The following is a 17,274-nucleotide window of genomic DNA, read 5'->3' on the forward strand; positions in this document are numbered from 1 at the left end:
CCAATATAGCCGTGATCAACTCGACATCATGCTCGGCGTACGAGATCGCGTATTCATAGAATATGTATCAGTGATGCGAGTGATGCGAACATGTCCAGCATGTCATTTGCTTTGCTCTTGCTAGCTCAAGTTTATCACTTTTGGCGTACAGTGTTTGGTATGATTGAAGAGTAAATGGTGTGTAGTGGTATGTTGCTACGTTTTTACTAAGATGCAAAATGTTAATATTCTAAAATAATGTTGATATAAACTTTGTTATGGTGTTAGTATATAATGCTATATTAATATACTTTGTAACAGTACGTATACATGTCTGTATGTGAAATAAATTTGACCGAGTATAAATTTATAGGTTATACTTGCATCTGCAATCTTTTGTAAATATCTGATCTTTTGGAATTTATTACTTCATATTTTATTTTCTGTAACGTAAATGCAAAGATGCCTCATTTTGTAAGCACTAAAGACGAAATTGTGAGTATAACTAAATAATAATATTATAAACTTTTACAGTTTAGTAATATTACATTTTGATATTTTGGCAGGTGCAAAATATGGAGGATATCGCTTCTGATTTTGCTTGTCTTAAAGTATCTGCTTTGCAAAAAGCTTCTCGTATATCAGGTGAAGTGGATAAAATTACAATTGGTCCCGATTCAATAGTGAATGAAAGTGAAAGTGAAAGATCAGAAAATATAGAAAATGAACGGAATTCTTGTAATATTACAGTTCCACAAAAATCTGTCTGCTCACAGCATAAAATTTGTATGCAAAGTGGCATTACCTTCTCAGTTAAAAAAATTCTCTTAGAAAGCGAATATCAAAGAAAAGAAGAAGTTCAGGTAATACAGATATATTTTTATTTTATTTTCAAAGAAATATAACCTCTGTATAATATAATTTGCATGCAACATGTAGCTTAATCAATGGATATTATTTTGTTTCATTTAATTATTTAGAAATTCGTTTCTCTCATCGATTTTGATGATTTCTGAATATGTTGTCAGGGGCATGACTGTGAACAATTTTTTCCTATGTATATAACCACCGCTCGGCTCTAGTTTCTAACCTACGTATTTGCAAAAAAAACTGTTGGTACCACTATAATGAATTCTGCCTATAACTGTGTATCCATAGCAGCGTATGCGTTAGTTTGGTTGCCGGTCGCCTTGTGCCAGCGGCCGGATACAACCTAACTTAGACCTAACCCTTACCTTTTGTTTATGATATACAGGGTGTTTTATGTAAGTGGAAACGCTAGAATATATCACGAGAGACTAAAGATCTAACAAAAGTTACTTGGTTCAAATGGATATCATATCCCTTTGCGGACGGAACGGTTCTAAGTCAACCGTACCGTGGGACCGAGCTGCTGCCGCGATAGTCATCTAAAATTGCTAGCGCACATTCCTGCTTCGACGCGATTTTCGTTCATAACACTCCAAGATGTCAAATTCTAGACATATATACGTATACAGATTCTCCACAAGATAAATAAAATGACACACATATGAGTCTTTTATATATATATGAGTTTCTCGATCATAGCGACGCGTTTACGTGGGACCCATATATAAGTTTTTTGGCTCTATCAGTTGCTTTCGTCAAACTCATATATGAATTCCTAGGCCATATTGATAGTTTACGCAGAACGCGTATATGTGGTGGTAGTTCGCAAAGGGATATGGTGCAAATTATATTTTGGCAGGTTGTGGGGGAGATTTTATGGTCAGCTTCATTTTTGTAAATAGAACCATATATTTTTTAATGTATTAGTCGATCCATTTTTTGTAAAAAGGTATTAACCTATTAATGAGGAATTATTAGTTTAGCAGATATTTTGATTTCAATTTATCAAATTTAACATATGAAAGACAAGGGAAGACGCAAAGCAGTATTCTTATGTTTACATTGTCTTTGTCTTTCATATGGTAAATTGATACGTTTTATCGTTATATAATATATGTTAAATTATATATGTTAACTTTTGTTGAAATATTTTTTCTTATAACTCTAATCCCTCATGAGATATTCTATTGTTTTCAGTTAAACGAAACGCTATATATATATAAAAACTCTATATATATAAACGAGGGTTGCGCGAGCATGGGTATATTGCATGGTTCCTTTAAATGGAAGCTCAACTGCATATGTGAGGTTGCAAGAAATGTCTGTTATAGCTCAATTACAAGTAAATATCATCAATGTATTGGTTTTGAGTTACATTTTCTAAAAGGTAATAACAGAGATCTATGCTGAAGTAAAATTTTTGAAGACATTTCTTACAGTCTCGCATATACAATTGTGAACAAGGTTTTCATAAAAGCTCGTAAAGTATGATACAAAGATAATGAGATCCATGTAATAACTGATGAATGTAAACAGATTGTCAAGTAGCGAACATGTCGACTATGCTTGTGACTGTGTCACAGATACACATATATGTGCAGGATTCATTGTCTTTTCGTTTTTTACGAACATCTCCTCGGAAACTAAGTCCGAGCGGTGATTACATGTATAGGAAAAAGTTGTTCAGAATCATGCCTCTGACAACATATTAAAAAATCATCGAAATCAGTGAACAGAGCAAACTTCTAAATAATTACCTTTGTTTCCTATGGAATTTTTGAAAAGCAACATTTTATAAGTGAATATTATGGACAATTATGTGAGTAATTATCTTTTTTCAACTGTGCGAAAATTATACAAAATATACTTAATGAAAATGTTGTGCCATGGAAACAAAAAATATATGGGATGTATATAACAGATGAGGACAAACTTTAGAAGCATATAGTATTCATCAAAACAAGCAAAACGGTTTTAATAAACATGAATTCAAAAATCATCAATTTCTGAGTTACAAAGTGGTTTTTTCAATAAGACATTATCTTTACAGCATATGTTTAATATGCCTCATGTTCAGTTTAATATACACTCAGGCATGTTTTCTCATAGAAGCATATCACACATTGAGAGATCTCTGACATTTCACTTATCCCTTAGCAGCAGTTTATATACACTTTATATACACTTTTATATACACATCTGTTAATAGTCAAAATAATGATGTTTGGTGAAAATTGAAAACTTTTGCTAGGCAAATAAAATTTTTAAAAATTAATCTATGAAAAGATATATATGTATAAAGCAGTAATATAAATTATTCTATAAATAACAAACGTATAAAATCATAAAAAATGTGATTTTCTTTAGAAAGAAATTGCACGTCATTGGCAACATATGAAAGAAAATGGGAAAGTTATACAGAAACGTATGGCAATGTCACGTTCACATATGGCTAAAGAACGTGAACGCAAAAGTAAGGAGAACTATGCATATATACTAGCAGAAGAAAGAATGGCAGAACAGGAAGAAATACGTAAAAGACATGAACGACAGAAAGAGGTTGAAGAATACAGAAAAGAAATGAAAGAGAAAGAAGAATTGATCAAAGAAATAATGATTGTAAGAAATGTATACAACCAAAAAAATAATGATTTTAAGAAATATGCAATGGAATATTATGATATCATAGCACTTTCTGAAAATTGTAAAGACAAAAATTCTTTTACCATACTATTATCTTCTTATGATACAAAATTAGAAGAGTTGCACCTCCAATTGAAGTTTATAGATGAAAAAGTTAAGGTAAAAAGTAAAAAAATAAAACTTTATTAAATATAATATACGAAAAATACAAAAATACATATATGTATATGTATTTTATCCATAGATAGGTGAAATAACACCCGCCGATTTGAATATTATGGTAAAACTGGTTCAACAAATTGATGAAATGTTAAGTATATTTAAATCAGAAATAGGTAAGTTTTGTACTATATATTATGTCCTTTCTTGTTAGATTTTGTGCGAACACACAGTTCTTTATTGTTTTATATTATGTGTTTTATATATTGTTTTTATATACCTTAGATAAAATAAATGTTCGGTGTGAGGTAAATTCAACTGGAGCAGAAAATACAATACATTCTCACACGACACAATTGTCAGATTCACAACAGACGTTTAGCAACAGTCAAACTGTTCACGAGCCAATTATTTCAGAACAAACAAGTACTGATAACAAAGTACAGAAATATGAAGAAGAAGAAAAAAAGGGAAATGTGCAAACAGAGAACATGATTTCTACAAATATTTCACAAGAAACATCTCTAATAGCTAATGTAGAACGAAATGTATCAACGACCGAATCAGATAAAGGTAAAATAAATTTGTACCATAATTGTAATTTATGTTCTTAATAAATTAGTGATAAATGCATATCATTTTATTTACAGATCATTTGTATAAATATGTCGATAAAGGATTGTTAGAAATATATGTGAATAATAAAAAATTTTTAGAAAATTATGTAAAAATATTTGATGAGTTTTTACAATCTCCAAGTATGAAAAAATTTAGATTTGAATGTCAAAAAGCAATAAATATACCTGTAAATGCAATATCTGGCATTAATCAACAACATCTGACAGATAAATATGAACGATTACATATTCTGCTTATGGGGAAATCTTGGCCAAATGTTAATGAACATCCATATGGGGCAGATTTTTGTAAAAATATTCTAGCTAAAAAATTAGTTGTATGTAATTTCATATAAATCTTATATTTGTATCAAGTATTTTAAATTATAACAGATTTCATATATGATCCATTTTAATAGAATCAAGGTGAGACGCTTGTTTCAAGTAAACCAAAGATGGCATTTCCCATCGCTGCTATAATCGTAGCTCTTTGGAGCGATCATTCCGATTTTGGAGATTTGCTTTTATCACATTTTTACAATGTTTGCCCGTTTACGGTTCCCATCTTTATGCCAAGAATGGTAGGACAATCGGATGATGATTATTATAAATTAATGGGTTATAAATATGCTGAAGATGGCACAATTGAAAAGCATGATAAATTTTTGAAAAGAATGTCCGGTTTAATGAGACTGTATGCTTCTATTACTATCACGACTCAAAGAAAAGGAATTACTAAAACTAATCCACATGGACTCCAAAATGCATGGCGATGGTTGGCTGCTATTTTAAATTTTGGTAATATAGATATCTAGAAAGTTACAGAAAATTATATTGGAGTCTCAGTAATATTTTGTAATTTTGTTTCAGAACCGCGAAAGGAAATATCAGATCTTTGTGCAACTTTCTTATTGGATATGCTTGAAGTTGCTGGAAATACATTATGGATTGCTTATCCAAAACAATTCCATAAGTTGTTAATTTTGTTGTCGGAAGAATATTATCCACGCATGAAAAATGTAGGATCTATCGGCAGTGGTCCATTGATACGACTTGAAGAATTTTTGAGAAATAGCTTAGCAAAAGGTTCTATATCCCCTCCTGATGGTCAACTTCCTCTAAATTTTTGGTGATGATAATACCGCTGAATCAATTTCTTTAATTTCTAATTATAAATTTCTGACTGTTATCGATACTCGTAAAACATTATCGGATATTGCAAGAATTTGTGCGAAAATATTTTAAAGTAATTTGTACATACGAAAAATCATTATTTGAATGACATATTTATTAAACTTTCAATGTGTGAGGAAAGAATGCAAAAAAATGTAAAAATAATAAGTGATGTATGTATAATTATGCATATGCCTAGAAATAATACAATATGAATAACATAATCTTAGTAGTATGGTACACTTGTAACTACAGATTTTACACTGTCGAGGTTGTATAATTCTTCAAAATTTGTGGCGAATCTAGTAATCCCAAAAGGGGCGAATCTGTCTATCCATTCTTTGTCTTGATTTATGTTTAGTAAGTAAGTTGTAATTTTTCTTTTGAGGACGTCTACAAATATAATGAAAAGTAAAAATCATAATTCACTGCATAAAAGAATTATAGCATGAACGAAATGCGTCCTATACATTTTTATGCCTAAAACTTTTGTACCTGAAAGTGTTTTCTTTATCATGATGCGATAAGGTGGTAAAGGTCCTAAACTTGTTAAGATATGAAGCGAATTGATTCCTGGTAATGTGTTTTTGTGGCACTTAATAACAGGAGATTCTAAAATTCCAACTTCTGCTTGTTTTCCTGCAACCATTTGTAAAGCAGCAATCTGTGTATCAGCATCTGAAAATTGAATTTATAATTCATTTAATCATTTTTATAGTATACTGAAAATAAAAAGCATGCTCTTAATGTAATATACGAACCAAGCGTGTTGCCGAAAAAAGCTGGACTTTCACCTTTCGCGTATAAGTAGTTAAATAACAATGCTGCTACTCCACTATTTTTCTTTCGATCTGGGAGAGAACATCTATGACCGCGAAGATCTGTAATATCCTATAAAAACCTTTCTTAGATCAATATACTTATACTTTTATTTAGTTGTAACTACAATTGTATATTTGAATTTGATATTTACTTGTACGTGTAGCGCGCGGTCTGTAGCTACAACAACATCAGCATAAATGCACGATGAATTGTCTTTATTAAGATGATGTTCGAAACAGAAACTCACAGGTAGAAGTTCACCATCTTCCCAGTCTACACTTGCTGATAAGATAGCTGAAAAATATGAATTTACTCTATTATTTGATTAATTACAACTTAACAGTTTTCACATACATTATATACGTATTTATATAGGTAGAACGATAGGAAAGAAAAGAATTAACGGAAAAGTCGTTATACACTATTACATTAAATTATTAAAAATTAGATTGCGATAATAATAATAACATACCAATATCCACAACTTCTTTTGCAACTGGTCTGTCATTTCTGGGTTCATACAACAGTACTACAGGTTTTTCGGTAGCAACTTCGATTGCTTCTACAAGCACTTCGAATAAGCTAATTGGTAGCGAAGGTACAAGATGCGTTGATAAAACAAGTGAACGTTCACTCAATAGCGGACTAGAAAGCGGAGGACATTTTCGAGGAACAGCAACATTCGAGGGTTTTTGAAAATCCTGAAAATACGTTAACAGTATTTGATTACTTAAATGACCTAGTACGTATAAGATCCGTATATTATAAAAATATTATGAAAATGTTGACAAATATGATAAATGCAAATCTATATAAAGGCTTAAATTTAGATTGTCTTTTACCATTCAAAAGAAAATGTCGCAATTATTAGTAAAATGATAAGTAATTATTATGATGCATTATGTATGATTGGAACTTACAAATTTATCGGAAATGGGAATCATTTTGTATTCTGGAACATTGGTTTGATGTAAAGTAATATCACTAAAACTTTTTGACTCTTTGTCTTCTGTTTTAAGTTTTTCCACTCTGAATTCAATATCTTTCAATTTTGCGATTGTAGGCTTCATTTGCTGGTATTCTGATTTTGAAACTTTTGAACTTCCAATTTTTATTTGCGTTTTTTCTTGTTTTTCATTTTCTTTCAAATTTTTTTGTTTTGTTTTGATTTCGTAACTGTCATTCGTAATTTGACAATTTTCAAGAGAAAAGGCTGCGGTATTTATTGATTTTTTCATAATTATCGAAGTATCTTTTGATTCCAAATGAACTTCACTCTGAAGTAAGTTATCCTTCGATGCTTTTGTCATAGAAAACATTTTGTCGTATGATTTTATATTTTAATCTGGCAACAGGAAATTTTGAAAAATGATTAAAGCTACAAAATACAAAATAAACAAAAATATTATGAATTAAGAAATAAAGTAAAATAAAGTACAGAAATGACAAAATAATGAGAATTTAGCGTAGCTCGCAGCAACGTTGACTTCGATGAAACTTTCAGCATATATATAATTGAGATCAGTCTACAAAATGTATTTTTAAAATTTTCATTACAGGCTCAGATAAAAAAGTTGTAAAAGGCGGCTTTTATTATTTTCTTTGCGATTTTAATCAATTATAATTTTTTAAAAATTGTTTTTATATGTCATTTAATAAACTAATTCATTTAACTTCTAAAAAGACTTAAATCGTCTAGCCCAATTTTAAAAAATTTATTCTGTTTTAGAGAACAAATGATTTTCAGTGTGACCGATTCATGTATATTTTATGATAACTCATAATTTAAAAAAGAAGTACACGTATATTGTCAGTAATATGAATCAAATATAAAACAAAGTTAGAAAAACATAGTGGATGTCATAAATATGATAAACATAACAATAAATCGTGATAAATAAATATGTATTAACGCTTTTTTAATAACGATCACGTAGGGGAGAATTTATAAAATATGTACAGAAATTTGATACGGTTCCTGAAGAAAAATTGTCAACAAATTATTAATACATGCCATATAAAATAATGTTTACAATTAAAAAGTCCATTTTTCGTTTTACTGTACTGTAATTAACTTGTACGGTTTCGAATTGAAACATGTTTCGATTACATGGAATCTTATCGGTATTAGTTTCTTTTCTTAATTAGTGATACAAAATAAGGCGGTGAAATTCCATGGTAACTGTTTTTATATAATTCGTCACAAGAACACATTTGTATATTTCCCTTGCAAGTAATAATTATAATGATATTAGATTTGTAAATAGTGTACACATGAAGCTTTTCTGAATTACCATAAATATTTCTTTCGTAATTTTAAACGAGAACTGAAACGAAATAGGAAAAATAAAATAGTCCAATTATAAAATACATATATATATATATATATATAACATATAATATAATATAATATAATAATTAATTAATTATATGTATACATATAATAATTTACAACGAAAGAAGTTTAAAAAAATCTCGGATAATAAAATTTGTATGTATTTTTACATAAAATATCACCTCCTGCTTACTTATATTGTACGTATAATACAACACATAATATGTTAACATTGTATCTGATATTTTCATACATTTCAAAATTATAAGTGGTGAAACATATACAGTAATGAACAGAAGTATTAGCACAGACAAGATAAAACTCTATGTAAATCTCTAAAGCATAATTTTTATCAAATTATTTTGAAAAATATAAGTTTTGGTCTAAAGTTTAAATATATATTACACCTCATTATTATTAAGCAACTGTATGATAGAAATAAATAACGTCTGTTGTTACAGAAGATTAGTTACTTTTAAGATTTCAATTACTGTACAAAAATTGATCGGTACAAAAATTGATTCTAGAATCGTATTGAAAATAATTTCGTGGAAAATGAAACGTTATACGAATAAACTTCAGTCTATATTAATATCTTCTATTTTCTTTTATATAGAATTACTGTCTCTCCGATTGTATCATAAAAATACACATCGATGGCCATGCGCGTATTAATCTCGACAAGGTTCAATAATTCGATTCAATATAGTAGGTACTGATCAAATTTTTTTGTATTTCGATAGAAATTTACTTATACGGTATATAAATATATATATGTATTAATTGAAACTTACTCTCATTTGCGCTACTATTAAATCAGTTAAATGGAGTACACTGTATTAAGAGAATAGTTCAAGACGGAAACTGTGAAATGTTCGATGTTACTTACATACTTGGAATGGTTTATGTTCACGCGACGAGTGTTCGAGGGACGTCATGCATTCGTGGATAATCTTCAGTCGATTGCCGCGTGATGGCTGCGTGTTCCAAAGAAATGATGCCATTTTAGTACAGGTTCCAGCGATACCGATGGGAGAACAAAGATATTGCACAGTTTCGCATTTTGCGAATTTCTGCTGCAAACTTTTCGTCCATGTTGTATCACAAACGGTCTATGGTTGTATTAGATAGAATAGTTCACGATAAAAACCAAACAGTATATTTTTTCAAATTTAATTCAATGTTTAACTTTCTTTAAACTATAATCTTTCTATTTAAAACAAATATATGCATGTATGTATATTTAATTTGTTTCCATTTATAAAAGTTACGTAATATTTATTATAATATAAAAAATTCTTTTAATATAAATTTATAAATATTCTTTTAATATAACTTCTTGCAGGGATAAATGCTAATCGTTTTAGCCATTAGTCATAAAAGATTAAGTATTTTTTTACATCTGCGATTATTTTTGGAATACTTTTTCTCAGATTCATCTTAATTTTTCGTAAGACTCATTGCTTATCGTGATAGTTTAACATTTTTTTCTTACGCTTTCCATTTTATACATGATTTTCATACATGACATTTTGTACATGATTTTCGTTTTCGTTTCTTTCAAAGGCATATTGCACCGTAATGCGATATCTATTCATAATCTATGTATAATACGATTTCACGTTGTACTTTGCCTTGCTTATAACAGAAGATGATTAATTTACCTTCAAAAACGAACTAATGAAGAATGAAACAATGGAACTGTAATAATTTAACGCTCACTTAACGAAAAATGCTTAAAAGCAATTGAATTCTCACATTCATGTTAGACGGAATCACAATATTATAGATGTATAGTTTGTAATCTAATCATTGGTATCATTGTATATTTTTATTGTCCATTAATACAACATACAAATATTTTCAAAATAAGCTACCTAGGAGATAATGCATTTTATATCAGAAAATGGTCTATTGAATTTAAATACATAGACCGAAAGATAGTATATATACATATATACGTATGTACAGGGTGATCGGAAGTGATTTGTCATTGTTTTTCACACATCATGAGGGTCAAAAATCTCAAAGGAATCATAGATGGCAATTCGACCGTTTTCTTGGAGAAGAAGTTCCATTATTTCTCGATACATTTTATTCGTAACGTACAGAGAAAAATAGCATCTACTGTTGCGCGTGGATACTCCAAATCTCCCGAAGATTACGTATTGACTTTAAACGATGAAAAAGTTGGTGAATCGGTCAATGATGACTTTCATGATGATGATATTTACCTTTAATTGAGTTATGAATTGTAAAGTTGTAACTCGTATGCCTCGCATATGTACATTGTGCAAAAGGCCTTTAAACTCGCTCCATGCTAGTTTATAAACGGCAGATAAGTGGCCGGCGGCGGCAACCAACACTGACGCATACGCTATAGGTATAATTCATTGTAGTGGTACTAGCAGTTTTTTGCAAATATTTCGAAGACTAAACGAATCCATCCCTTCTGTATGTAGGAAAAAGTTATTCAAAATATCGGTTGTTACAATGTATCCAAAAATCATCGAAATTAGAGGGTAGTTAATCTTTCTACAGGTTCGCCCATAAAATAATTTGACTTTGAATTTTAAGCTCGAAGTCAAGTTCGTTGCTACTTTCTTTCGCAGATCTTCGCCGATCCAGAGGTTTAGAATAACGCTACGATGCTCATGACAAATCAGTTTCGAATATCCTGCACATATATGTATATATGTATATGCGAGAATATCACAAAAGAGCAGTCTTTACTTACTTGTAACCAATTTGTTATGTTGTTGTAACCAACTGGTGATAGTATCGAATATACATGGATTTATATAATTTTTCTTCGTTCATTTAATCTCTTGAACACCCTATATCCAATTTAATACCAACCTAGTGAACTAGTGAGTAATTGCTAATAAACTTGTAAATATACATATACATATACATATATACATAATACATGTGTATATAATTCGTAATGAATTTGATTACCAATAGGTGTTTTGAAATAATGCAAAATTATCGTTGAATTATCATTGATATTTTACGCAAGAAATAGAAATTTATACGTGATGTACTCATCGAGTCTTGCAAACGGACGAAAGTCCCACCGACCTTATGAAATTAAATCACGGTCGATGGAGACCTCATCCGGACACACCGCTCGTGATTTTGCCCATCTTCGGAATTTCGATTTTGATCGTTTTATCATTTCTTAGGCCATACGAAGATGATACATTATTCTGCAAGAGAAAGAAGATAATTTTATAATTTTGTTAATTTCATGAAATAATTTATAATGGTATAAAGTACAAATATTGATATTCCTTATGATCCTTACGATTAATATTCTAACTTGACTGTTCTACGAAAAGTTCTGCCTCTCATCAATCACACCATAATGTTTTAGACTTTATATGTACACATGCATTTTTGTCATATATGGTTAAATTTGCACATACCACCATACATCTACATGCATTCTCTTTAGTCTCTCTTCGTTTGTTACGTTTTATCGATGTGCCATCATAAACGTTCGTTTCATCCCAGATTATGTATCATTCGTAACTCATCATTGGGATCGCTTACCCAACCTGCGTGCGAACAGATGTACATACACATACATACTTAGGTTCGCGATTACTCCATACATACATACATCTACGTGTATATGTATATGTATATTATAACATTATTTTAAGTAAAATTTTATATTCTAACAAGTATTATAATTTCTGCGATAAATAATTTTATTATAGTTAATGAAATTATTCATCACATGAACTATCACCAAAAAATTCTACATATAGAAATTATATATATATATATATATATATAGCGCTATATATATCAAGAGCATCGACTAATTAATACTTTTAATTTGATGAATCGACCATACTTACAGTTAAAAGACCGTATTGATTATCAAAAATTTCCTTTGATTTAATCGATGGATGAAATTAATCGTCAATTGGTGACTATAAATTACTTTTATACTAGAAAGAATTTTAATATCTAATCATTAATTTAATGGACTCTAATAGTTAAACTTGATAATTAATCTAGTTTTTAATACAATCGACAATTAAATATCTATCTTGACGATTCTCGCGATTTTACAATCTACTATTTACCTATATATCGGATTAACGAACATTTCATCGTTAATTGTTATTAATAACAGATTCAAAATTAGGCATTATTTAAATAAAATATTTGCGCTAGTTTATTTAAGCAAGAAAATGTCTTTGCGCTGTACTATTTTGATTATCAAACATCTTATATTCTTTTTAAGTAGATTTTTTTTCAAATAATTCTTTAAATGATATCCTATCAATTGTAACAACGACAACAAAAGTATAAATTTCTTTACAGAAAACATTTTACATACACAGGCTCGTACATCTATTATTCAAGGATAATCGAAGTAAGGACAGTTCTAATAAGGGGTAAATACCATTACGATGTAAAATAATCCAGCAATATTATTTGTAACCCAAATAAATGCAAAATCAAATTAAATTTGTTTAGGTTCGATTGTTAACGATTATTGTTCATAAAACATGCATTTCAATTGTAATTGGTAAATGTCTAATACTAGCATCGAATAATTAAGCTTAACGAACGGTGCTTTTTAATACTTATTTCGAATTTATTTACTGCTCGAAGTCAGATATAAGCGCATCATTAATATCACATTCAAGTAGACTGCATATCCATTTCGTTTTTAACTAAAATAACTATCATTTCTTGAAATAGAGTCTAATACGTTCGTAGATTATAATAGATTTCGTAATACGTTTTCGTCGTGAAAGAAGTACATATTGAGAACAATACATTTACACGTATCGGTAAATATAGAATATATTTAATCTGTCGCGTAAAAAGTAAATATTACTTATTACGTTTAACGTGAAATATTTATTTTGCGTGATATACTTAAATATGTACTCTCCATTCAATATCCTGTGTCTATTTGGATTCCATACGAAGGTATTTTAAACTAAGGTCTTATTAAGGGATTAGATCCTTACGTTTCTGTAGATATGTACAGTTTCCTTCGCTTTTCCGTCTGTAGCTGTGTGGGAGAAGAAACGTCGTTCACAATTCTCGGAATATCATTCAGGTAAGTAATTACGAGAGTAAGTAGATGGTTCCTGACGGATGTTCCTAGCGACGTTATTCGAATAATTCCTAATTCAAGAACGACAAAATATGATTTCGAAATCATATTTTGATCAGTAGATTTCAAAAACTGTTCGACAACAAGAGTACGTGTTTTGTATTTTTCATAGCACCTTTCGCACTTTTTCACGCTGCTTGTGGCAATTTTTTCTTTATTTTTCAACTACATTCGAAGCACACGATCGATGATAATTTTAAGCACGAATGTTCTTGATTTTTAGCAAAGCGTTTCGGCTCACGACGTCGTCGTCATCGCCGGTCCCATTATCGTAACATATGAATTCACGTGTTACGTAAATTCCAGCACGGTCCACGCATCTCTGACCAATTAGCGAGCATCATTTTTATCGTATCGCCACGGTTCAAGAAAAAGTCATTGACAAAAATTTGACGAAATTCTTTTTTGCTACTTTCTAACGAGTCCACTTTGTTATTTTATTTAAATGAAACATTTGAAAAATGATTATTCATTTAGGTACATAATAAGTACATAAAGCATGTTCGACTCCTGTAGTTACGGATATGATAGTTAAAATGTTTATGCTGTAATTCGTTTGCACAAGAAAATGATTTTTCCCTCGATTATTTGATTACTTGGTTATCGAATAAAATTGTCTTTCATTTTATCTTTCATTTGATTAAATATATTTGAATAACGAATATTTAAGAGATCCGCAGTTTCGTGGGTTGTTTATGCTGGTAAATTCCATGCTTATGGAATTTATTTATACATTATATATGTATCTTTGTTAATTATGTATATATCTTTATTAATATTTTTATTTGAATTGCGGAGAATGTATGTATGTATATGTAGCTATATTCATTTTCTATTTACCTCTTAATTTGTGTGAAGACGCTAAATATGTTCGAGCAAAGATATGTCAATTACTACAGTAACGATATTGTTGTTGTACAGAATAATTAACAAACGTTTCTTTTTGCGAAATATCACTACAATGCTAAAGCAAATTAATTCACGTGACGTTACCCAATACTATAGCTTTATGGTAAATTCGAATTATTAAAGATTTGTGGTAAAAATAAAAATATAGTTTCTCAATATAGATACATACTATGCAAAAGAATATCATTCGAATAAACGAAGAAGTTCGTAACTACGGATTCTGTAGTATCAAATCTCGAATAATTTCGCCTTTTTTCATGTGTTGCATGTTTTTTTTTTATATTACAATAGATATTAGACAATTATCGTTGAATTGAGGATATATTCACGAACTTCATAGAAAACATATTTCCTATAAATACGAAATAAATACGAAATGATGATGTTAGTCCTTCACTAGATCAACCGAGCTTTTTATAAATTTATTTTTTGCGATTATATGATATGATTAATGAATTACTTTTAATATCGGAGAGTACACTATTTGAATTATCGACTAATATTCATAACTTCTGTAGTAAAGTAAGCTAATATATTGTAGTAGCAATAGTTAGTTAAGTTAGATTACCAAATAAGCGATCTAATGCAGAAATAAAAACAAGGAAATGAAGAATAAACGAGTGGACATGCAATGAATTTGAGTTTTTCAACATTACTGACATCTTTCTCTTATGATTCGGTTTTCCCATTTCTTTTTTCTTCTTATATTTAGTTTCTCATTTGTCATACCTACTTTTACTCTTTCGAAATACTACTACCGGATAATTGTATAATATATCTACTTATTTCATAGTTTCTGCCACTCACTATTATATTTAGTATTACAGACAGTTCAGTTCCTTTTTCCACTCCCTTTCTTTTCCTGACTTACTTTAAATAATTCCGTATATACCCCATAACATTTAGATCAGAACTTTATTTACCGCACTATTTGCATAAAATTCGTGAATCTGGAGAAATCATAAAAATATGTTTGTTCGTCGTTATGAAACTTGTCAAAATATGTGGGCTAAGTACCATATACAGTATGTATGTACTTACTGTAGTCTACACTACTGCATAAAATAGATATGCGTATATATACTTGAAAATCTGACGTTTGAACACGTAAAATATAAGAAACAAGGAGCTGGAATGAAAATTGATTATTAGTCAGAAATGAGGTTTCAAATCGTACGATATACAAGGTGCACCACGTAATAGTCGCTATGATTCTCAAGCATTTCCAGCAGAATAAAAGTTAATCAGCTTTTAATTGGTTGCAAATTGTAATATAAGAAATTTTCAGAATTTGTTTATTCGACAAACAGTTAAACTTACCTTTAACTTTTTTACTTTTCTACTTACTCTAACTTTTAGGCTTTAAATGACATTGCGTATTTTGGAAATGATATTGTTATAGCTGATGTTAAGACAAGTTCAGCGACCTATTATACTATAATCTTGACATAACCGCGAATCTTGAAATTACCCATATCAAAATTTCAAAATGGTGGGCTTCTACAACAAAAATATTAATTATCCGCACATTATAAAAGAAGGTCTTATGTAGTATAGCAGTACCTTTGTGCATTCAATTATGATAAATGTTCGAATTGTAGCTCATAGTTTTGTAAGCACAATTTCGAACGATGTAATAAATTTGTATTGGTTGATATTACAATCCTACCACAACGAATTTCTTGACATGTGCGGATTGATGCGCGCTGCTGTTTATGCTTCTTTTGCAATGATGTATATAACGTAACATGATATAATTGTACATAATAATGTACATAATATGCTTAACATTTTTCTTATTGAAGTTTACCATTTTGAATTGTGTAATTTAATTGAGATAAAATAATTTTTAACGATAGCATTTGTCTTGATTAAGCCGATATTCCAACATTCATTTCAAGGTCATAATACAGTAGGTCGTTGAACTTGTCTTAATATCGGTTGTAACAGTATCAAGTTAAAAATACGTAGTGTCAAGGTTTTCTTGGCTTTTTAGCGAGAAAACAAATTTTGAAAATTTCTTATATCGCAATTTATAAGCGATTGAAAGTTGATTAACTTGTATTCAAAACATTTTTTTGTTAAATTATAGAAATAAATTATAAGCCTAAAAAATCATGGCGACAGTTAAGTGATGCATCCTGTATATTAGTCAGAATATTCTCTTCAAAATATACATAAAACTGGCGTAAATCGCAAGATAAGCATTCAAAAGAAGGAAGGATAATAAATAGGATGAAAATAGAGAGAGATATATATGAATATATAATATATCTACATACATATGTATCTATGTACGTGTAAGCGGTTCTCGATTGTTCAATCTTTTTGTTTTGTCGAGCAGATCGGTCTCGGAACTTTTCTTAGGAGCGGTTACTTGGAGTTTCCGCGTTCCAGGATCGCACTCAATTCTACGGCAACAGGATGAGAGAATACTCCGCATACCAACCGTGGCTGCATTCCAAACTTATTCAACTACTAACGCAGTTGTTTGTCCTCATTTCGATTCGATCTTCTCGCTGATTTCTTTCGAATTCAAGACAAATTATGGTAAAAACAACTAACAACTGTTTGAGTATTTTTAAGGGGTGTGTACTCTCTGTCTATCGATATTG

The 17,274-nt window shown here is 29.8% G+C and overlaps 2 protein-coding genes across 11 annotated transcripts; one reads left to right on the forward strand and one right to left on the reverse strand.

The window, feature by feature from the left end:
• The first annotated feature begins 4 nt into the window (after positions 1-4).
• On the forward strand, positions 5-5,665 carry LOC122570594 (nucleoporin GLE1). Of its 6 annotated transcripts, none has more exons than XM_043733093.1 (9): positions 5-262; positions 353-474; positions 546-842; positions 3,217-3,651; positions 3,737-3,827; positions 3,937-4,224; positions 4,302-4,606; positions 4,688-5,066; positions 5,139-5,665. In XM_043733093.1, the coding sequence occupies exons 2-9, from the start codon at positions 442-444 to the stop codon at positions 5,399-5,401; spliced, it is 2,091 nt and encodes a 696-aa protein (XP_043589028.1). In that variant the 5' UTR covers positions 5-262; positions 353-441; the 3' UTR covers positions 5,402-5,665. The 6 variants fall into 6 exon arrangements, with proteins under 6 accessions (XP_043589028.1, XP_043589029.1, XP_043589031.1 ...); XM_043733094.1 differs by having other exon boundaries at positions 5-187; XM_043733096.1 differs by having other exon boundaries at positions 5-177.
• LOC122570596 lies at positions 5,598-9,782 on the reverse strand. 5 transcript variants are annotated; one of them, XM_043733104.1, is made up of 7 exons: positions 9,492-9,782; positions 7,184-7,608; positions 6,736-6,964; positions 6,415-6,557; positions 6,203-6,332; positions 5,937-6,119; positions 5,598-5,834 (listed from the first exon to the last, which is right to left on the reverse strand). In XM_043733104.1, the coding sequence occupies exons 2-7, from the start codon at positions 7,580-7,582 to the stop codon at positions 5,668-5,670; spliced, it is 1,251 nt and encodes a 416-aa protein (XP_043589039.1). In that variant the 5' UTR covers positions 7,583-7,608; positions 9,492-9,782; the 3' UTR covers positions 5,598-5,667. The 5 variants fall into 5 exon arrangements, with proteins under 5 accessions (XP_043589039.1, XP_043589037.1, XP_043589036.1 ...); XM_043733102.1 differs by having other exon boundaries at positions 9,488-9,782; XM_043733101.1 differs by having other exon boundaries at positions 9,393-9,497.
• Between the last annotated feature and the right edge of the window lie 7,492 nt (positions 9,783-17,274).

This window comes from Bombus pyrosoma, linkage group LG9, assembly GCF_014825855.1.
Source record: "Bombus pyrosoma isolate SC7728 linkage group LG9, ASM1482585v1, whole genome shotgun sequence".
NCBI lineage: Eukaryota > Metazoa > Arthropoda > Insecta > Hymenoptera > Apidae > Bombus > Bombus pyrosoma.